General features: G+C 47.7%; 1 protein-coding gene across 2 annotated transcripts in view; it reads right to left on the minus strand.

Moving 5' to 3' along the window:
• Positions 1-16,719, minus strand: part of NR5A2 (nuclear receptor subfamily 5 group A member 2) — an 88,331-nt gene extending 71,612 nt beyond the window's left edge. The window contains exons 1-4 of one of the 2 annotated variants that reach the window (XM_066324610.1): positions 16,169-16,719; positions 5,938-6,075; positions 3,476-3,594; positions 2,108-2,249 (exon numbers count right to left, since the gene is read on the minus strand). In XM_066324610.1, the coding sequence (XP_066180707.1) occupies positions 2,108-2,249; positions 3,476-3,594; positions 5,938-6,075; positions 16,169-16,232 (463 nt within the window). In that variant the 5' untranslated portion in view covers positions 16,233-16,719. The remainder of the gene's footprint in view (positions 1-2,107; positions 2,250-3,475; positions 3,595-5,937; positions 6,076-16,168) is intronic. The other variant, XM_066324611.1, reaches the window with a different exon arrangement.
• Positions 16,720-22,359: the final 5,640 nt, after the last annotated feature.

A 22,359-nucleotide genomic window follows, 5' to 3' on the forward strand; every position in this document is an offset into this window, starting at 1 on the left:
CAGAGATAAAGCTGTCAGCTTGCTGCCTTCTACGTGGAAGACAGAAGTGAAAGAGAAACTATTGACACTCTTCTGGCTTACAATGTCTCTGGAATTAGAAATAATTAAAACAAATCCTGCTCAGCAGCTGCCTCGGGAGTCATACTGGTGGTCTCTGTCACCGCAGTGTCTGTCACCATGGGATATGTGTAATGGACCAGTGAGGAGCTTTCACCAAGCCCACCTTGCCCAACGGCAATTAGATTGAAAGAGGAACCTTTGACAGCCTGGTGACACGTTGAGACTGCTGAGATTGCTGGAGGTTAAGTTCTTGAGCTTTTTATCTTAGGGATTAGTAGGACATTAAAAATTTATTATGAATGCTAGATACGCATAATACTGTACCTTATCGTAAGGACTTTAACGTTTAATGATTTTTTTTGTCCATGGTAATTTATGAACTAGACTTTTAAGGCTATATATATATATCAGTATCAGGGAAATACACATATAAGTGTCACAAGTATTTACAATTAAGAGGACACATGTTCTTCCAATTTTCTAAACAAGGAAAAAGAAGTATGAATGTGTAGGTAAGGAAGCTAAAGTACATTTTCTGCAGTACCTTTAAAACTACAGGTGTTTTGCTTGAATTTGTAGGAAAAATGAGCTGCCAATATTACTGCCAAATGTTGACTTTAAACAAAATGCATGAAATTAATTATATCACTAGTAAATGTAATTGATTTTAAATCTGTATACACAGTATCCTCACAGGTACTCTGCAATTAAAAACTGTGAGCCAAATTGGATTAGCAAGTGCTTTTGTATAAATCCTACTTAAAATTTAAGGTGAACTTTGTGTAATGACAGAAGACAAAATGTGGTCTTCTATCATTGTCACCAAGTGAGAGGAGTTAAAAGTTGGAGTAGACAAATGCATTTTATACTTCTTCTTAAGGCCAACAATGAGAAAAGGATTCCACACGTCCTGTAATTGTACTATTTGAATTTGGAAGCACATGTAATGATTCAGAATGTTTAGTGCAGTGTGTCAGTGCTAGCTCAGTCTTGTGGGCAAATACAACACTACTGAATCAATCAAACTGCAGGAGGCTGATTTTTGTGTTTATCTGCAGTTATATCAACAGCTTCCCTTTGCCAGAGCCTGGCGATTGACTGGCTCTTTTCCTTTCTGGTTCCCTTCGTGGCTTATGGTTTTCCTCCTTGGCCTGGCTTTTTTTCTGGTTAAGCGTCTAGAGTAAATGTCATTTCACACAATTGTAACAGTAAGGAATTTAGGAGCTTGTCCTTGGTCAAGGAAAAATGTCATCTGCTGTGGAATCTGAATTTTAATATTTTATAAATCAAAGTTAGAATGAGCCATGTATGATTCACAAATTCAAGTTGATGATATTTTTGCATTTGGTTATCGCAAAGGGTATTGTACACTTTTCGTTGTTCTCTGCAGATGAGAAAGTGAATTGAAGTCAAAAAGTGTACTTCAAAATGCCTTATCCTCTTTCAATCACAACAGCCTTGCAGGTATAGCATCACAAAAATATAGGACACAACTTTAGAGATTATTTGGTTCCTTAATCTCAAAGGTGAGTCAGTGTGAGAAAAACCCTTATATTATCTGTTTCTTTGTGTTCTGTCTTGTCAGAAGAACATATGTAAAAAATCAGAACAACCCAAACCTAGATAAAATACATATAAAATCAGATTACTCTCCATAGCAATTGAATAATATTTTTCTAATCTGGACACTTGTTACAAATGTTATGTTGAATCTAAATTAAGTATTTTCTAAAACCTGCAAAACTATTCAATGTGCATCCATGAATTCACAAACTTTGAAAGCCTGAAATATCAAATATTAATATCATATATACTTATATGACAAAATGAATATAGTTTTGACTGGTTACTAAATGGTAGTGATCTACCATCTACTTACTATATTTTTTTTATAAAGCAACAATTTCACTGACCATACAAAGTAACCTTTTATTATAATTTCAAAGCCACAACTATATAACTTTTTAATATAAAACACGATGCATTAACATCTTATCCTATGATTTTATAGTATAGTTAAAGATACCAGCAAGACTACGGCTCTTACCTTCCAGTTTCATTCCAACACTTAGACATTTTTGAAACCGACAGTAAGGACATCGTTTTCGCTGTGTTTTGTCAATCTGGCAATTCTGATTTTCTATACATGTGTACCTTTTGTTATTCTGGACTGTTCGCTTAAAGAACCCCTGTATGATAGACACAAAAATTAGCCTGTTTTGCTTCAATGTGTGTTTCAGCATTTCGTGGAAATCATTTAAAAGAATTTTCAGATGCCATTCAAGCACTTACAAAGTTACATAGTTTATTTTAAATTAGTCAGCTGAACCCAGGAGAAAGCCACCAAATTCCAGGGGAGGTTTTCTTGTGTTAGTGCTGTTTTATAGACTTCAGGTCAAAGCTTGGTGAGACTTCAGGGAGGCTGTAGCCTTCTGTGCCTCTGACACTGGGGACAGAAATTGTGACACTGGCCACTTCCTTTTGTAGCCTTTAATCATTGCAGAATTATTAAAGCCTTCCTTTTAAAGTAGTTTTATGTGAAATAAGTAGGAACACTGTTGCAAAGATAAGAGAAACACAGAGTACCTCTGGCTATTTTACAGCGCAGTGGGGCATGCTGGAGGCATAGTAAGTGCTTGTCATTCACTTCTCATTGATTTTTTTTTAGTAAAAAATATAGTGGGCTAAGTTAATTTTTCCATGCAACTAAGTGTTTTAAATTGCATTCTTCTGGCAAAGGAGCTTCACTTACAGTGCACTGCTTAAATAACTGTAAAAAAACCTAAAAAAAAATTTACATGAAAAACCTGACCTGTCATAAATTCACAATTATTTAAACCTTATAGCACAATAGACCAACACAGGTATATTAATCTTGCTATATGTTAATTGGTTACTTGACTTTGTGTGCCCACTGAACTCTGACAACTACAGTTTGCCTGAAAAAAAGTGCATGGTCATTATAATAGCAGAAATCTACATTGCAATACTGAAGGATGAAAATAAAAATCTTAAGAAAGCTGCATTAGATTTTTACAAAGCTGATCTGCATTAAGGATAATCTTCCTATTTATCCTCCAGAAAAAGAAATGTAAATCAACTCAAACCAATATTTAGCACAGTTAGCAATGAAAGTTGTTCTAGAACTACATCACAACATCAAAATGCTGAAAAAAATTACAAAACTACAATGCCAAACAGTCCAAGCTGTTTGCATTTGTGCAAATGTCTCTCAAAGAGACTTCTGCATCCTAAACCTTTTTGATGGTTAATTATTTTATGGGACTGTATTAAGAAACGCATCAAAAATAACCCAAATTATTATACATCTGGCTTATTTAATTGTCCTTTTTTCTGCTTATGTTTGAAACATTTTTGCTCTACATGTGTTTTTATGGAGTAATTAGTACAGAACCTTGCAGCTTTCACAGGTGAGAAGTCCATAATGGTACCCAGACACTTTGTCTCCACAGACTGGACACAGCTCTTCAAGGTCTTCATCATAAGAGTAATTCACCATTTTAAACTGAGACACTGGGGGAAAGGAGAAATAGCATATTCAATTAGAATTTACATTACTAACTCAAATATTCTGCAACTTTCTCATCTAGAGAGAAAGTTGACTTAAATAAGCACACCACTGAAAATAGGGAGAAAAAGTTTTATTTTTTTAAAAAATGCATGGAGACCTGCAACTTCCCATCATCAGCTAATCTAAGTATAGTACTCAGTAAGTGTAAGAAAAAGCATCAGCTTCTAAGTTATGGTCTAAATATTTATACTTATACAGTGCCTTTATCCTAGTCCTTGTTTTATGTAATCACAAGCTGAAAGAATTCATTTAAATCCAAAAATGATCAGGGGCAAGCTACAAAAAAAAGCAGAACGAAAAGATTGCCACTTGTATATTGAAAGTAATCATTTTCCCTTAAAGTTTTCTTTCAATATCAGCCCGCGAATTTTTACCTAGACTAAACCCGTATCTCACAGAGCCAGCACTTTCGCACCGTGTGAAATCCAAGCCGGTTACTCTCCAAAGCAGCACAGAACGCCGTCCCCCGCGCCTCCGCAGCCCGCGGTCTGGGGGTGCCGTCCCAGCTGCGGGCCAGGGCGAGCGCTGCGTGCGGGCAGCCCCGGCTGTGGCCGCCAGCAGCTCCGCCGCCACGGGGGCAGACGCTTTTGAGCTGTCCACGCGTGGGCACAGAGCCGGGCCCGCCGTGCTCGGGGATGCGCCCAGGGGCTGCCCGGCCGGCACACCCGGCGGACCCCGCTACCCTGAAACCTGCGCGCCGGGGCCGCCTGAAGTTTCTGCCGCTCGGGGAAAAGGCGGGGAGGAGGCGGCGGTCAGGAGGGAACGGGGGCCTAAAATACGCGGCGTGAAAGCACGGAGCGTGCCCGCTCGAGCCGGGCTCCCCCCACAAGGAGCCCCGTCAGCCGCTCCGGTTACTCCCGAGGAGGAAGCCTGCCGCTCCGTGCAGGGCCGGTTTCCTTCCCCTTCCCTGCCGCTAAACCTCCGACCTGTCAGGCAAGCAGTGCGGCAGCGGAGGGCTCCTGAACACGGCCAGAGGCGCTGGGCATCGCCGCTGGACTGCTCAGGATATCGCCTCTTTGTCTTTAACTCTGCGGCTGCCACGGCTCGGGGACACCGGGGCGGTCACACTCCGCCCGAAGCCCCCGGCCCGGCCGCCCGGTTTGGCAAGGCAAGGGGCTGCAGCCCGGCGCTCCAGGTAGCTCCGGGGGAGCGCCAGGGCATTATCCCGCCGTCACACTGCCGACAAAACCTTTCCTGAGCCACCACGGCGCGGCCGGGGACCGCCGCCTGTCAGCGGCGTGGGGCGGACACGGGGCGGCCGCAGGCGGAGGAGGAGGAGGGCCCGGCCCTCCCCTCTGCTCCCGCGGTCGCGGTTCCAGGGTCCGGCGCCGGGACGAAGTTGCCCTCCTCGCAGGAAAACGTGGGAAAGCAGGGGTTTTCCGAGCGCCGCGCCCTTGCACGGAGCCTCCACCACGGGAGAGCAAAGGGGCGGTCGGTTCGCCCCCAGCACCTCCGAAGCCCCCGGCCCACCTTGTCCCCACTTCCCAGCAGGCGCCCGAGAGGAGAGGGGATAATTCTAAAGAGCAGCCGGAGTTTCTGCCCGGGAGAGCGGCGCGGGGCGGGCATTCCGGGCTGCCGGCTCCAAGGCCGGGAGCCGACCCTCGGCGGGGTCTGCGCCGCCTCCCCCCGCGCATCGCTCCGGCCCCGAGTAGAGCGCCGGGAACAGCCCGGTCCCGCCACCCCACACAGACATTTCCAGCTCCATCCCAGCTCGGGCATCCCTCTGCCTTCCTGGGTACCCCGCAAATCCGCCACGGAGTCGGAGCTCTCTCCTGCGAAGTTTCCGCACACCGCCTCTGCCACCTGCACGGTACCTGTGGGACAGAGCCCTCGGGTCCCGTTTCGGGACGGCGTGTGACACATGGGGTGCTCGCCAGAACTTCCACGCGTAACTCCACCTGCCATAAACTTCGAGGCAGCTTTGCGCGGAACGGGGATTAGACCGAGATCCCTCGGATCTGCAGCGGGGCCGGGCAGGGTCCGATGGTGTGCCCCCGCGGGGAGGCTCGCCCCGGCCGGATGCTTGGCGGCCCCTCGGCCCCCTTTGCACCTCCCGAGCAGGGCCTCGTCGTCGTCTCGGCCCCGGCACCCCGGCCCCCGGTACCGTCTCGAGCCACCCTGAAAGTTGTCCCGTGAAGGCAAGGGCTCGGCGGGGCGCGGAGCGGGCGGTGACGGGGCGCCTCGCAAGCAACTGCCGCAAACTTTTTTGGCAGGACGAAGGGGCGCTTTGCCGAGGGAAACCCGAGCGTGGGCGAAGGGGGAGCGCCCTGCGTCTCCCCCCTTACCTTGCATGTTTTCCGGCATCTGCCCCTGTTCCCCATTCGACCGGGCGAGTCCCAGGGCCTCCGTTTCCACTTTGGGTAGCATGACAAGGCGGCTGCGGGCCGGGCTGGGGGTTCCGTGTCCGTCCGCGACACCAGCACCTGGACACGGCAGCACAGATTTAGCTGGAGAAAGGGGCTCTCGGCGGCTGCTGCCTCTTCCCCCTCTTCCTGTTTTCCCCCTCTCTCTGCTCCGCGCCAGCCCTCGCCCAGCTGCAGCGGGAGCACCGAGCGGCCCCGGCCGCCGGGAGGAGCCGCCGGGTGCCCGCGGCTAGGGGAGCCGCGGAGCGGTAGTCGGGCTGCAGGCGGCGTGGGGCGGAGGAGAGAGAAGGAGGAGGAGGAAGACCAGGGGTGCTAGGGAAGAAGGAGGAACTCCGGGAGCCCGCAGCAGCTCCGCCCGGGGCTCAGCACGGCGGCAGCCCGGCGCCCCGATCCATGCGGAGCGGCACAGTGCACAGGAGCGCTCTGCCGCCGCTGGTGCTGCTGGACAGGGTTCCCACCCCCGTCCCCCTCCTCCTCCTCCTCCTTCCCCTCCCCCTCCTCCTCCCCCTTTTCCCCCCGGTACAAGTGCGGAGGTGCCGAGTCGGGACCTCTAGCCCCGGGCCCGCGGGGAGGCGCTCCCGGAGCCCGGGGGCTGCGAGGGAGCGAGGTCTCCGGCGAGGGGGGGGCCCGACACCGCCGCTACAGCCAATAAGGCAGAGGCGGGATGAGCAACACCCCCAGCGCACACACACGCACAGAGCACACAGAGTGGCCCAGCTCAGTCAGCCCCTACCCGGTTCTTAAGCGGGGCTGCGGTGCGAGGGTCTGGGCTGTTGCCTCCCCTCCCCGCCCCAGCAGAGCCCGACGGGCCACCAGCTTCTCTTGTCTTCAGCGGCCGTGCCTCTTTGCCAGAGGGCAGCCGCGCTCAGTCTCTCTTGGGGCGGCTGGGGCAATGCCTCCGGCCCGGCTAGTGGCAGCTGCGGCGCCCCCGGCCCTCGCCTTCCCTCTGGGTGGCCGGGGCTGGACAGTGGAAACCCCTGCCCTTGCGGCCGCGTTGCTGGCGCGCAGCCCCGGAGTCTGAAACAAGCAAGCGGGAATCGCGATGGAGCTCCCTGAACCTATTCAGGCTTTTTGGGTCTCCGTTCCCTAAGCTTCTGGGGAAATCGGTCAGTGCTAGTCGTATCATTCGCACAAAAGCCAAAGCCCTGGCAGAGCCCCCCCTTCCCCGGCTCACTGTGCAGCAAGCGGCACTATTTTCCAAGTTGTCCCAAAGAACTCGTTTCTCGCAAACGTGTGCCTCAGCGGCGATACTCGAGCGGTCCCGGGGCTCCGAAAGCGACTGGGTGCCGACCGCTCGGCGAGCCGGGCCGGAGCTCTGCCTGCCCTCGTTGGCCTCTCCGCCCCTCTCTCCGGGAGGGTCCGGGGGATTCCGCTCCGTTCCTACCGCGCCGCATAGGTTTGATGGTGTGGGATGAGCGACATTTGCGCCTTGGAAAGCATCCGACCTCTCGTCCGAGCGTTCCGTTCCTCTGACTCTTTAAACTGTATAAAGTATTATATGTATTAAGAGCTGAAAATATTTAGCGGTGAAAACTGCTTCCGATGGCAAGTGGGGCGCGGAGGTGTCTCCATCGCGGAGTATGGCATTTCCCATCGGCTGGAGAGCGGCAGTGAAAGCCGGCGGTGGCTCTAAGTTACTAGTGCTGATGGTGGCAGGGTTGAACCCGCGCTGGGACAAGTGCTCCAGAGGCAGAGAGCGTGCTCGGCTGTGCTCTTAACTTTTTGCATCCAACAGCTGAAAGACCTTTGATGACTCCTGACAGATTCCTAGCCAGCCCAACATCAGCACCACAGGAAAAAAGTCTTTTTTCCCTTCTCTGTGCAGCGTTTGATATTCGGGGGATGGATCCAACGCTCCAAGAGGCCCGGACCTCTCTGTCTCCTTCCATTCTCACCTTTCCTCATCCCCCTTAGGGCAGGAGCGCGAGAGGGCCGACAACAGCAACATGTTATTTCTCAAGTTGTAATTTCACAATTAAACAGGTCGCCTGCGAGTAAGTTTTAGGACAGCAATATGGCGAGATGCGGGAGCGAGCAACTCAATGGCTAAGATGGGTTGGCTGGAAACCATCTAAGAGAGAATGACCCAGTTTCTAGGCAGAAGTAGCTCGGGTTGAGACCCTGTCTCGGCCCTTGGGAAGTTATTCCCAGGTGCATTAGTTACAAACCATCCCTCTGCCGGGCGCCATCGCCTTCCGCTGAGCCCGGGCGGCTCAGCGCTGGAGGCGACAGCAGCACGGCGCCGATTCCGCTCTTTCCCCCGGGCGCCCGCCGTGAGGGCTGCGGGCCGGGGTCCCCTCAGCGGGCCGGGGTCTGTGCGGAGGGCCGGGGTCTGTGCGGAGGGCCGGGGTCTATGCGGAGGGCCGGGGTCTGTGCGGAGGGCCGGGGTCTCCTCAGCGGGCCAGGGTCTGTGCGGAGGGCCGGGGTCTATGCGGAGGGCCGGGCTCTATGCGGAGGGCCGGGGTCCCCTCGGCAGGCCGGGGTCTGTGCGGAGGGCCGGGGTCTGTGCGGAGGGCCGGGGTCTGTGCGGAGGGCCGGGGTCTGTGCGGAGGGCCGGGCTCTATGCGGAGGGCCGGGCTCTCCGCAGCGGGCCGGGCTCTCCGCAGCGGGCCGGGGTCCCCGCGGCGGGCCGGGGCTCCGGCCTTGGAGCGTGTGGCCGTGCCCCTGGGCCCGACGGGCGGCCAGAGCGCTCCGGGGCCGGCTCGCAGAGCAGCGGCGCCTCCTCGCAGCCCTACCCCGCAGGAGAAGGGTCGTCAGAGCGCAGCTCGGAGCGCATTTACAGCAGACCATCAGGACACCTGCGGACCTGGGTCCTGCAGCCAGCTGGGCTCCATCGGGGACAACCTCTCTCCCGCTCGCAGCCGGGTGGGTCACGCCGCTTAGCTACGCCCCGACGGGGCGCTCCGAGCTGCCACTTTCGTTACTGCTGCTCCGGGAAGGCAGTGGCGTTTTGGGGAAAAGCCGGGAAAGGAAACACCGCATCCGGACAGGGCAGGCGAAACCAGCCCGGGTGCTGCGGGGCCCGGCGGCTGCAGGCCCCGGGCCGAGTGCCCCACAGGCGGCTGCAGGCCCGCGCAGGGCCGGCTCTCCCCGGACAGCTCTCTCCCGCGGGCGCGGCCCTAGCACCGCTCCCCGGCTCTTCCCTGCTCCTCGGAGGCTTAATGTCATTCTGCCAGGGAATTGTCTGGAGCGAGTTCCAACGGTACAAGGCAAAGTCACTCTGCGAGTTATCGCTATGGCTGAAAATACTTTGGAGTGGTTATTATACAGCCACATTTCTTCGAAGTAACAGTTTAGGGCAGTACGTATTATAAATGATACCTGGTCCCTTGTGGCTACATTTAATTTAACATGGAGTTCTAGCTCTCACGATTGCCTTGAGCAACCTTAATTACCCTTTCTTCTAATCTCTTCTCCATTCCTTACCAAGTTCTCCAAACTTTTTTTTTTTTATTTTTTTTTCTCTCTCTTGAGTTTGCCTGCCTAGTTCTGACTTTGCCTGAAGGTCTTGATTGACGCGTGTAATTATAATTATAAAAGATGATGGCTCGGGGAGCTTCCAGCAGCCTTGATTAGTACAAGGAGCAAGACCTGGAATACTTTATACTTCCCTATTTAAATGTATGTACATTTACATTAAAAAAAATAAACCCACTCTGTAATGTTAAATAATCTGAAGCTTTTTCACCTCTTTGTTTCCAAGGTAGAGGCTTCTGTGTGATAATATTTCAAGGTAAATTCCAATTGCTTACAGCTTCCAAAAGGCCACGGAACCTGAGCTAATTTCAAAGCTTTTTTCCCTGAGCAGAGACATTTCTAACTTGGAGTGGTCTGCTCGATGAGAAGCAAACAGCTTGCTCTCTTCGAGCTTTGTGTGGAGAGGAGTCCCGGAGAAGGTTTAATTTACCTTCCCAGCAAAGCAGCGAAAGTGAAGGTTTGTGGGATGGGATGAGGTGGGGGGAGCTAGATGTTCAAGAAAAACTTCCCAGAAGCAAATGAAATAAATAAACAAACGGAGGACTGAAACTCTTCCGCTGGATAGTCTAAATTCAAAACCGATCCAAAAAACTTAAAAGGAAGTATACGTCTCTCTTTCCCTCCCGCTGAACATTCCCGTTTGCCGCCAGCGCAGAGCCGCTCTGAGCCATCGCTCGGTGAAAACTGACTTGAGGCAGGCTCAGGGAGCGAGTCAGCATCACGCATCCTGTCCTCGGCACAGCGACGGAGCCTCAGGCTGTCACTGCCACGGGCAAGCAGCGGCGCTGCCCCGGGAGGTGCCCCGGAGGAGGCGGCGAGGGGCAGAGCGACAGGCACGGGATCCCTGTGCACTTGGGAGAGTTCGGAACGCGACTGTGCTGCTTGACCTCACACACCTGTCACGCCCAACTTTACGAGACTGTTTACATCAGGAAAAGCATGGCCAATATAACTCCTCTCCTCTCCTCTCCTCTCCTCTCCTCTCCTCTCCTCTCCTCTCCTCTCCTCTCCTCTCCTCTCCTCTCCTCTCCTCTCCTCTCCTCTCCTCTCCTCTCCTCTCCTCTCCTCTCCTCTCCTCTCCTCTCCTCTCCTCTCCTCTCCTCTCCTCTCCTCTCCTCTCCTCTCCTCTCCTCTCCTCTCCTCTCCTCTCCTCTCCTCTCCTCTCCTCTCCTCTCCTCTCCTCTCCTCTCCTCTCCTCTCCTCTCCTCTCCTCTCCTCTCCTCTCCTCTCCTCTCCTCTCCTCCTCTCCTCTCCTCTCCTCTCCTCTCCTCTCCTCTCCTCTCCTCTCCTCTCCTCTCCTCTCCTCTCCTCTCCTCTCCTCTCCTCTCCTCTCCTCTCCTCTCCTCTCCTCCTCTCCTCTCCTCTCCTCTCGGCAGAGTACCTCGAAACCTTCCAAGCCCCGTAGCCAACAGTCTCCTCTCATCATTTTGCCGAGGCGATATTGCATTCAATTCCAAGGGATTCATTAAATGGAGATTGCTAGTGCCTCCACCTCAGGCTTTGTGAAAGAAATTGTCCCCTCTAGAAGAAAATCAACAAACAACCCAGAATAAAAATCCCTCACTTACAAAATCAATCCACCTCAAACACAAAAATACGCTTCCCTCCATTTCTTCTTCTTCTTTTTGTTTGTTTGTTGTTTTGGTTTGTTTTTGATCCACTGTCAGCAAAACAGAGTGGATGCCTCAGACTGAAATACTTATGTAGTAAAACGCACGCCACGGAGGATCACGTCTGTGCCTGTTGCCTTTCTTTTATGCAACTGATCATTCATTTTTGCTTTACGGAGACGTCGTTCCTCTCTGATCCGGCATAGCGAGCAATTTCCGAACGGTCAATTATTGACCGAGAGGCTATTTTTCAAGCTCGCCCAAGCTGCTGCCGCCCGCCGGAACGCACTGCTCTCTGACGAGCACCTGGCAGCAGCGTGGTGCGGAATGACAAGAGACTCCGGAGAGAGGAGCGAGCAGGGCCAAGTGGGTGGTAAAGCACCGCTCTGATCGCCTTTCTTTTATTGGTGAGTCATCGGTGAGGTGTCGCAACACTTCAGCGCGTCCCGCCGCCGTCTGCTGCGGCCCGCCCGGGTCGGGGCGCGGGGCCCCGCCGTGCCCCCGTGAGCATCGCCACCGCTCCCGTGGGCAGCGACGGCCGGCTGCTTCTGGCTGCAAGGCGCCTTCCCCACCGGCATCCCGCCGAACTAACTGCAAGGCGTGCAAGGGCTAAGGCACGCCCGGGAGCCCTCGGGGACGGGGCGAGCCGTGCCCGGAGCTGGCGGCACGGCTTCCCTGGATCCATCCCATCCTAGTCTGTTTCACTCAGCACTTAAAGATCCAGTTTTGCAAGCAGGAACTCCGTTCGAAATTCCCCCCTCCCCTTCCCGCCCCGAAATGACACGGATTCTATATGGAAAACGCCGCCTAGTTCAGCAGTGCCCGGACCTGTTGCCGCTGATGGTGCGATGGAGAAAGGCGCTGGCTGTGATCGCTGCCGCAGGCGGGAGGAGAAACCATCGGCGGGGCTCCTGCCCGGGAGCGGAGCCGCTGTCCCCGGCGGCCAGGGACCGCCCGGCCCATCCCGGCCCCCCTCCGCCGCCATCCCAGCGCCCCAGCACTCAGAATTACTTTTCTGACGAGGCTATTTTGTTTCTGTCTGTGCTGCCCTTTTGGAGCCGAGCGTGGAACCTCTAGCTAAAAAGCCTGAGCTTAGTCTGGAAACAGAACTCCAAATATATTTGTATATACCGCAAGGCTGCTGTCAGGGCTGAGCGCCGCTCTCTGTATCATAAGAGATAATTGATTTCTATCCTGCACAGACAGGCTTAAAAATGAAATTTCTTTCGCTGAGGCAACTGACCTTGATCTGCTTGTGGAAAAAAGAGATGGTTTAGGTCTACTTCTTCCCTCCCCCTCCCCCTATGTTTCAAAGCTTGAAAAACTTTATTTAAAAATAATTTTTATAACGGATCTTTATAATGAAAAAAGTTTAAGCTCATACATATCTATCTGTCCCAAGATTTATCCACACACAATGTAAAATCATAAACTATGAGACGATAAACTAGGCATAGTTTACACTGAGAAACCTTGATAAGGATTGTGTACATATGCATGTCTGTTCATTGCACGTAAGGATGTATTAATATATATTATTATAGAAGGCTGCACATCTATGTAATACATATATGTACACATGTAATATGTGAGTAAACCCTAGACACTCATAATGATCTGTCAGGGGGAGTTTTAATGGGTTTCCCCACAAGACAGAGGCACACAACTCCTCCTGCAGACAGTTCTTCATTTTCACCCTGTATATACAAGATAAGTTTGAGAGCTGACCTTTAAATTACCCACACAGACAAGTAGCTTGAGGCGTTTTGTCAGTAGTAGAAATCTCCCTCAGCAGACCACAGGCATCATCTTTACTTTGCCTCATGTCTTTTGGTATTTAAAATCAGACTAACAGAAAAAAACTGGATGTAAATACTGCCCCTTTTGTAGATAACTCATTTGCAGTATAAGCAAATGAGGACAGGAAAAGTGGGAAGAAAATTCTTAAAAGTAAAGAGTAACAGCAGAAGTCCACTGATGTAAGAAAATAACCTATGTCATGTCTTACAGTCCTCACACAGCTCAAACTGTTTACTTCTGTGAAAGCTTTGCCTTCATAAATGCTGGCCAAAATCCTGATCCAAACTTTTAAAGATATGGTGTCTTGTTAATCATATAAAAATGCTACTACTCCTATTACTACCAAACATAAAAACTAACTTTGCCGAACTCATGAGCCCTAATTTTAATACTGTTAATTGCCTGAGGACATACATTAAAATTAAGATGGCTGTAAGTATTCTACAAGCTGAAAAATGTCACAGTTGGAAGCTGCAAGTAGATTATTTTTTTTTCTCTTATATAACCAATTTTTTGTTGTTAATGGAACAGTTATTTCTGTTAAATAATCATAGCTATTTCTTATTAAAATTGCATAGTGTCCCTGATGACACTAAGACAAGAGGCTGATTAGAGGAAAAATAAAATTAGTCAAGTATCTTTGTATTGCTTCAGAATCTGGTAAAAGAAAAAACGTCATGGCACTTCCATAAAAACATTTGGAAGTTCATGTGGTGTGTGTCATCTGGAAGATAGGAGATACTATTAAGATTTTATGAATTCTAGTTGCCTCTTTGATCATATGACTATAAACCTAAAAGCAGGTGTCAACAACCAGTTGTGCCCACTCACACTCCAGCTCCAGGCTGGTTGTGTTTGCTCTCCAAGGGAGAGACCCACTGCTATTTATATCAGTGGAGTTTGATTTGCATTGATGAGAGCTGGAAGATGCCCTCCTTGCTGGGAGGAAGTTGTGACATGTCAGTGGTTTATAACAAACACTACCTTATTGCCAGATGGGGGGATGCACAGAGTGCATCCAGCAAAGCAGGTGCTCCCTGACAAGGACAACTCAGCCTCTGTGGTGGGAAGCAGCAAGTGTCCCTGGCCTGAGGGGCTGGTGGACTGCGGGTGCAGAGGCTGTGACAGCCTCTCACAAACCCATCCACCCTGCCTTAGTTAGAAAGGAAAAAGTGAAGGAGATGCCAGGAGGGATTGGACAAAAGCAAAAGTCTAGGGATAGGATTTACTCTTATGAGCACATGACCCTGCTGCTGATTGTACTTATAGCCTGGGACGACAGCTTTTTCTCCTAAAGAATTAATCTCCAGTGTCAATAAGAACAGAACCTGGCTCCTTCCTATTTGGTTCCCCCAGCTCCAAGCAGAGGCCCTCAGGTTGGTGCAGGTTCCATTTAGCCCTTAAAGGTATGTGGTGATCAGTTCACAAGGTGAACTGAGTTAGGTGAGATTTTTAGGGATGCTACCGTGGGTTCTGACTAAGCACTGTCATGGAAGGACAGAATCTTTCCCCTGAATCAGAGTGCACAAGATTTTGGAAAGTTTCACAAGTTTTAGGGATGCTTATTTCTGGGCCATGCTTTGTGAATCTGGCCTGGTATATTTGTGATACAGCACTTGTATAAGTGATATGGTGATAAGAATCTCTGCTACTCCCTGTAACAATTTGTTTTCTCATATCCACATGATTTTGGGAACTGTGACCTGCTAGTCTTCTGGAAACCATGAAAATGGTGTTTAATTGGTCTAGATATCGCAGGTGAGTGTCTTATTTCCCCTTCTCCTAGGGTTCTATATTTTGACCTTAAGAAACCTTATCTGAGTGACCACTCTTCAGTGCCTAATATGTATGCGTAATTATTTTACTATCCCTCAGGAGAGGGAACCAGAGGGTCCCTCAGTGGCAAACACAAAGAGCAACAGTTAGAGAAAGGTCTGGAGGGGAAGCTGGACTACGCCTTTTCCATGTATTTCTGGGGGCAGAGCTGTGCAGAGGGGTACCCCACACCTGTAGGGACTCTGAGGAGACATCTGGCTGAAACACATTTGGGTCCAGGGTGGGAGTCCTTCCCCGGGAGAAGCAGCAGCTCCACCCGGAAGATAAAGATCAGCTATGTTTGAGGCTGTTTCCTGCAGCTGTTGCTGCGCCCTCCATCTCCATGGTCCCAAAGCTTCCCTTGATGGCAAGGTGCCCACATCACACCCAGCATCAGGGTGAACCATGATGACGCACTTTGGGGCAAGAGGAGGAAAGCGTGCCCTGATTGTGCTTGTGGGCCAAAGATCCCTTCTTTCATCCCTGCCAGGAGCTGCTGTGCCGAGGCACTGCCTCGCAAAACTCTGGGCTGTGGAACCTGCAGCGCTGCTGTGCTGGCTGGTGAAGTGCCTTCTGCTCCACGAAGGAGAGGTTTCCCTCGGTAAGCCTTCTGCAGCCCTTCAGCCTGGGCACGGCCTGGTGGGAACAGGGGATGTTCCCGTGGCAAAGGAAAGACATGTCGCTCCAGGGGTGTGGTGAAAGACAGAATGGCTTGAGATGGGAAATGTGTGGAGAAGGGCAGGGAGGTGGTGGGGATGTGCCCCCAGTGGGGCCCAGCCACAGCCTGGGACAGCCTGGGACAGCCTGGGACAGCCTGGGACAGCCTGGGACAGCCTGGGACAGATGGCTGTGCAGTACCTCTTGTGCCTGCAAGCCGGAGCAACCTATGTCTGATGGCTTTCTGACAGGGAGCGGGTGCTGTTTCCATATGCTACTGAAAGTATTCACTTCTTTGCTGCTCTGAAATCTTAACTGACTTATGTTATCCAGCCCACTCCCACTGAATGACATATCTTAATTTTTAGCTGCAAGAAAGAATCTGCATTTGACAGAAACGAAAGTATTACTTAAAAGACACAAAACCATTCCTGAGGTTTTCTTCAATATGAATTATCAGGCCAGAAGCAATTTAAATCTAATTTTTGCAAATGTTTCTACATGCACACACACAATTTTACAGCAATTATCAATTGTAATAGATAAAGATACTGTTAATTAACCAATGATATATGTTTGATAATTGCATTATCTCTAGAGAAGATTGTTACTCTATGGCGCATCCTCTGTTTTCTTATATTTTTACATGGTATTGTAAAATTATCTCTAGCCTAAATACATGTGCAAATTAATCATGGGCTCACCCAATTGCAGTGATTTTTTTCAGTTTGTATACCCATAAATCGAATATATTTATTCAGAATTTTGAAAACAGTGAGAAAACTGTTACTTACCTGCTGATGTAAGTCCATGTTTTATAGATTCCTGTATGATGGCTGCGTGGGAACCAGAAGACATTGTCAGGTGTAAATATACCGTACCCTTGGGTACAAGGGGTACAGCATTGAGGACAGGAGAGGTGCAGCCTGTAAACTTTTCTGGCCTTGAGACCCAGGCTATGATAGCCTTCAGTGAAAGTCGGCGTGATGAACAACAACAACAAAAAAATTATCCAAGAATTCAGAAAGTAACAAGCATGTCTTTGAGTGGACTCTGTACTTTTTCCAGCATTAGTGACCTGCTGTAAACCATGTATCCCATTTCATGATAGTCTCTAATCAGAAGAATTGCAACTTGTGATAGGTTTGGCAGCATCACGTGATTTAGTACAGCTTGATAAGAGACCCTGTTATAAAGTGACAGCAAAAGAGATAAGAACTGTTGGCAGATAATGGCAGAGAAATTATTAACCTAGAGTGGAGAGGTGCTATGAAGCCCAGAGAGGGGAAGGTTGTAAAGTTGTGGGGTCATAAGATCATACTGAGTGGATGAAAAGCCATACCAACATGAGTGTAATGTCTATAAACTCAGACTTGTGACCCGTCTTCTTGATGCCATCACCTCTTTGCACAGTGGACAGCAAGCATGGTTGTTTTGGCTTCTGTAAACACTCTTTGGATGGCAAAACAATCAAGCATTAATTCCTCAAGGGAGGCTTCTGAATGTGCTGGGGATTCCACGCTCTGACTAACAGCACCAGCAAATCTCTGCTGATAGTTTGTCAGACAAAACCATTTTATTGCCCCAGTCCTCAGGCGGGAGAGTAGCTCCAGGTTGTAGCCATTTAGTTGAAAGCATATACTACTTTCTCACTAAAGAGCTTTACAACATGGTTAAACATTGATATCCCAGGATTATGATCCATAGAGTATTGCACTCACCTCTGAGGCTGTGAGGCACAAACCCTACCCACAGCATGTCAAATGGCTGTCAAGTGTTCGGCTTTGAACAATTTTTACCGAAGTTGGCAGCTGTGCAGATGGCTGGGTGATGTTTCAGCTCAGCTGTGAGTGGGTCAGGTTCTGCTCTCAGCCTGTCCAGAGGCAGGGCAGGGCCCTGCCAGCCCCAGCCTTGTGCCTTGCTCTGCAGTGCCACCGACAGCCTCTGCAGCTGCAGCCCGATAAAGCTTGAGTGCACTTTGTGAGATCAGACTCAAGCCTGAATGATCAGATGGTATTTTATATTTCATGTCTCTTGGAAAATAGAGTGGAGCTGTTCCACTGTGGGCTAGATCTGAAGCCTCTTGAAGTCAGGGAGAGGTTTTTTTTTTTTTTTTTTTTTTTTGTCTTTAAACTTACAGAAGGCTGTAAAGCAGCACACGCTTTTGTCATGATGGTTAGATTTTGGTGATACAGTGGCAAATGGATTAGTTCATACACAAACTCAACTGCTTCTGTTGGCCAGGATGAGAGCTGGAGAGCTGGTCTGAGAATGGGGCTGGTGTTGCAAACCAAGCAGTGGCTGGGCCTTACAGCCAGGAACCATACATTGTCACTTGGTCTGTGCGGTACTGCCCTCCTCTAGAGGCCCTGTTAGTAAGAAGGACAGGCTGTAGATGGAAGATTCTGATTTTCCGAAATAAGGAGGACAGGATGTAGAGAAAAGGTCTGATTTTCCAAATTCTTATCTTCATATTTGTCACTGAAAAAAAAATATTTTGCAAATCTGGTTAAACAGGTACTGTGATTATTTTTCAAGGGTCACTGTTTTATCTGTTTAGACTGAGTGAAAGCTGGAAGCCAGCCTTTAAAACAGATATAATATAAACCTAAATAATTGGTTCTGTTTCTTTTAATTTATTTGGTTATCAAATAGGTTTTCAATTCTATTCATAAAAAGTGGAAAGAAACATTTATTCCATCAGAAAAAGCATGTCTTTTGGGACTGGGGATAAAATAAATGAGAAATGCTGCAAATGAAACTGTGGTTAGAAACTTTCCATTGTATCATCAGAGACATTTCTGGAGCACTGTTGGCCCATCTTCAAGAGCTTCTATAAAGGAACCTGCCATATGTAGGGGAGGGAGATATTAAATCATAGGAAATATAAAGAAACTTCATGCTTTTGGCTTCAAACACTGTAATTCCTTTCCTTTTTCGCATCAGTATCAAATGTCAGGGTCACTGAAAAATGTTCTATTTTTCCCTTTCTGATACTTTGTCTCCATGGACAGAGGAATGTATGCCAGGTGCATAACCAGACAGACTTTCTTTGCCTTTCTTTATACCTAGTCCAGTAGGGGAAAAGAAACTCCTAGAGAAAGTCCAGGACAACCTGTATCAGCCCGCGATCCAGCAGCTCAATGTGTTTAGCAGGGATCCATTTGGATCCAAGTGAAACAAATCAATAATGAGGTGTACGAGTTGTGCCACTGAAGTACCTGAGTTCACGGCTGGTTACTTTGCTTGATCGGGAATTTGGAACTGTAGCTTTTTCCTGAGTAAGTCCGTGGTAAGGCAGGCATTGACCTCGCTCAGAACAGCTTTTCCTAACTGTGGGTGGAGCACCGTGGACTCATCTTTTATTTCTCTGTTCTTTAGTACTCCCCCCACCTTTCTTTCCTTCCCCTGTTTTCATCCTGAGAAGATGAGACGAGTTAATTTTGTTATTTCGAACACGCTTCTTTGTCTCCGTTCTTTCAGGAAGATAATTAATTGATAAACTTTGAGTTTCTTTTTTTGTTTAGCCAATTCTTGTGTGATGAAATTGTCCCTTGTTTGTCCTTCCGACAAATGTCCCTCAAAGAAACTGTTCCCGATTTCAAAAGCTTGGCAACAATCCCTCCTTTGACTCTTGCACATCAAATTATTTTGCAACCATTTACCACAAAAATGGAGTCAAAAGTAGTTTGTCTTCTCATGGGCATTTCCATAGGTGGCATTTCATTTGGGCACGTAAGAATATTAAGAAATAAACCTTGAAAATGGACTGACTGAAATTAAAAAGGACCTTTTCATGGAGCTTTAATCCCTGGCTCGTGTATCTCGGTGTTAATTTAGCGAGCTCACTCACGGTTTTGTAATTTTCCTGTAACATTTTGGTTATCTGAATTCAGCATGTTCCTTGCCATTTTCCTATGCCATCTCAGTGTGTTATTGTTTTTATTATCCAGACAGCTCAGAGAGGCTAGGTGCTCAGCACAGCACACATCAAACGAGGGACACGATCCCATGGTACTGAAAGTTGAGGGCAAACGTGGCATTGATCCTGGCACGGCTCCCTCCAGGAATGAGCTCTCTGCTCCTGAGAGTCGTGGGGGTTGGTTTCAGCTGGAGCTTTGCATAGATGGAAAGAGATTTGCAAACTCTCTTCTTTGATCTAGAAAATAATCACTCTTTTAAAACTTTTCTCTGTTTCAGACATTCACGTGTTCCTCCTGATCTATCACAAACATTTAAAATTCTTTTGGATGCTTCAGTGGTTTTTTTTTCTCCACCTTCATGAATTTTATTTCACATATGCAAAACCAAGTAATTTTAAATACAGTTTTATCCTTTTTCCCCAGTACTTCTGTAAAAGAAATTGGGAGAATTTGATATGGCTGATGATCTTTTACCTTTTGGATTTTCCAGTGATTACAGTACTGAAATGGAAGGTTTAATGAATTAAGCAATTTCCATCAATTGATCCTTAATTCCTGTTTGGTCTTATGGTATGACTGTACTATTAAAATTATTTGTTAGTTTCGGTTTTTTACTTGTATGTATTTTACACATTATGTTTATCATCTGAGTAGAATGCAATGGCATTAAAGTACATTTCAGTGTCTGCTGCTCCTTTACTCAGGATTTCCAGCATATTGCAAAGGAACTCTGGAGAGCAGAAGCTTCTACATGGTACCTTCTTTATGGGTGCCAAAATATGAACTGTTTTCCTTCATTTACATGATTACATTTATCAGAATGTATTAGTCCCTTCTGTTTCTGTTCTCTGTTTAGATGAATACAATTTAATATAAACCATATTTGGAAATGAATAACAAACTGTAGGAATTGAAAAATTGCTTCCCTTGACTTTTCCTTAATAATTACAAAAAATATTTTCCTGAATATTTCTGCCAATAAATTAATGTCTAGAGGAGGAAGTAAGTGCAGACATTTGAAAAAGGTTTTTTTTTTTTTTAGGTTAAATGAGCAATCAGGTAAAACTGAGTTCTGTGCAGATGAAAGCATACAGCTGTGGGTCACAAAAGTTCTCTTTTCACATTAAAGGAATAGCATGAGCTTTGTTGGAACCCACATTTAGTGCTAGCTCTCTGCACTGAAGAGATAAAACCTTTTCATGGTTTCATGAGGAGTTTCATCTGCTGGTCTGTCTATCTATGTAAGTAGCTTCAATTTAAATTTCTTGTACACTTTTTCCCCCCCCTCCCACTAATCTATCTTACTGGTGTACAAAGAAAAAAAGTTATTAAATAGTTATGGACCTTTCCAAAGCTTATCTAGGAGATATTTACTGGTAATGGGAGCAGAGTGTTTGACTTTGTGAGAAAAGAACAGATTTCAGTGAAACAGGCAAAGGGAAATTACTTGCATGTATGTAGCTGTAACAGGTGTTGTGAACTCATCCATCATCTCACACAGCTCTCAAGAACAGATAACAGTTTCTTCATAGAATACTCTTAATAAAATATCAGGAATTTTTTACTTTGAAAGGAAGAGAGGAAAAAGAGGTGAGAGAGAGCTTAAATTGAATCTTAAGTGGAACTTAAAACCTTCTGAACTTGGTGTCTAGATTATCTTCTTTGGTTTTTAAATTACATACATAGGATGTCGGGATGACTGTTTCCACCCCTGTCCCCCCACCCCCCCCCCACAAAAACCTTCCAAAATCTTAGTTGAAGGCAGGATGGAAATACTGAATTTTACCTCAGGAAACTAATTTGTGAAAGACCCTGAGTGCCCTGATGAGTTTCTGATTAATGCCTACTCCTGAAGAAAGCTTCATGTGTGGTACACCATGCAGACTGGCTTTGCTTGAGACCACGGAGTAAGTGCAAGCTGAATGCTAATGAAAGGTGAAAGACTGCTGATGAAAAATGCTAATGAAAGAGAGCAGTCCAGAGTGGCACTTCATGTCTAAGCAGACGGGGTCTCCTTACTGAAAACCATTTATTGCACCAGGAACAGAGGGATGGAAGGAGGCTGAGGAACTGCAGAACCACATGTGACACACTTGACAGGCCACACTCCATTTGGAGGGAGGAGAAATCGAGGCTTAGTGCTGAAGTGGCTGGTCAGATCTGGTGTAGACGAGTACTCCCACTCCTTTCTGTCTTCCCAGTGAGCACGTGAAGAATTTGTTCCAATTTCCAAGCTTTCATCAGGAAGGACACTGGGCAGGAGAGAAAAGTGGGGTAAAGGTCATGCAGAAATAAGGTTTTCTGATCATTTTATTAATAACTGTGAGAAATGTAGCACCTGGCAGGAGAGATAAGTGGATTTTCCTAAGCTCTGTTATAGGCAGGTAAATATTGTTCTGGTTTATGGCACTAATAATTAAACAGAACACTAGTCTGTCTCTTGGCAATTTCAAACTTAAGGTGGTTGGTTTCTGGAGGCATGTGCTGAAATCTGAACAAGAACTACTTTCCATGTAAACTTCATAATAAAAGGCTGTGTATATTCTGTCCAGTGGATATATTTCAGGAGCATATATAGCACTGAAATAAAACATTCTTTTCATTGTCTTCCAAGTCGTCTAGGCACCACTCTTGGTAAATATTGCAGTTCTTAAAAAACAGACCAAGTAGACTTAAGATCTGAGAAATACTAATTCCTTCAAGAACATCGTCTCCCTAGTGCAGTTTTATGAATAATAGATTAGTATAACATTAATTAATATTTTTGTATCTTTTATACAATGTGCCTACAGTTTGTTAGACAGCATACTTATTTCGAGTGCTTATATCACAGTAAAAAAAAATGCACATGGCCCTGGAATTATAGAAGTACCTATAATTCTGGGGGAAGCAGTAGCACCTGGGACTTCTGAGAAGTCCTGACTTTCAGAAACCAGCTTTAAATTAGACTGTTAATGCATTTGCAATGGCATGCAAATCTTCCTTGTACAGTGCCTAATCCAAGTTCTGTGTCTCAGACTAGGGCTTCTGGGTACTTCTACCACAGAAGGAAACATGAAGAG

Source organism: Sylvia atricapilla, chromosome 9, assembly GCF_009819655.1.
Source record: "Sylvia atricapilla isolate bSylAtr1 chromosome 9, bSylAtr1.pri, whole genome shotgun sequence".
In the NCBI taxonomy this organism is placed as follows: Eukaryota; Metazoa; Chordata; class Aves; order Passeriformes; family Sylviidae; genus Sylvia; species Sylvia atricapilla.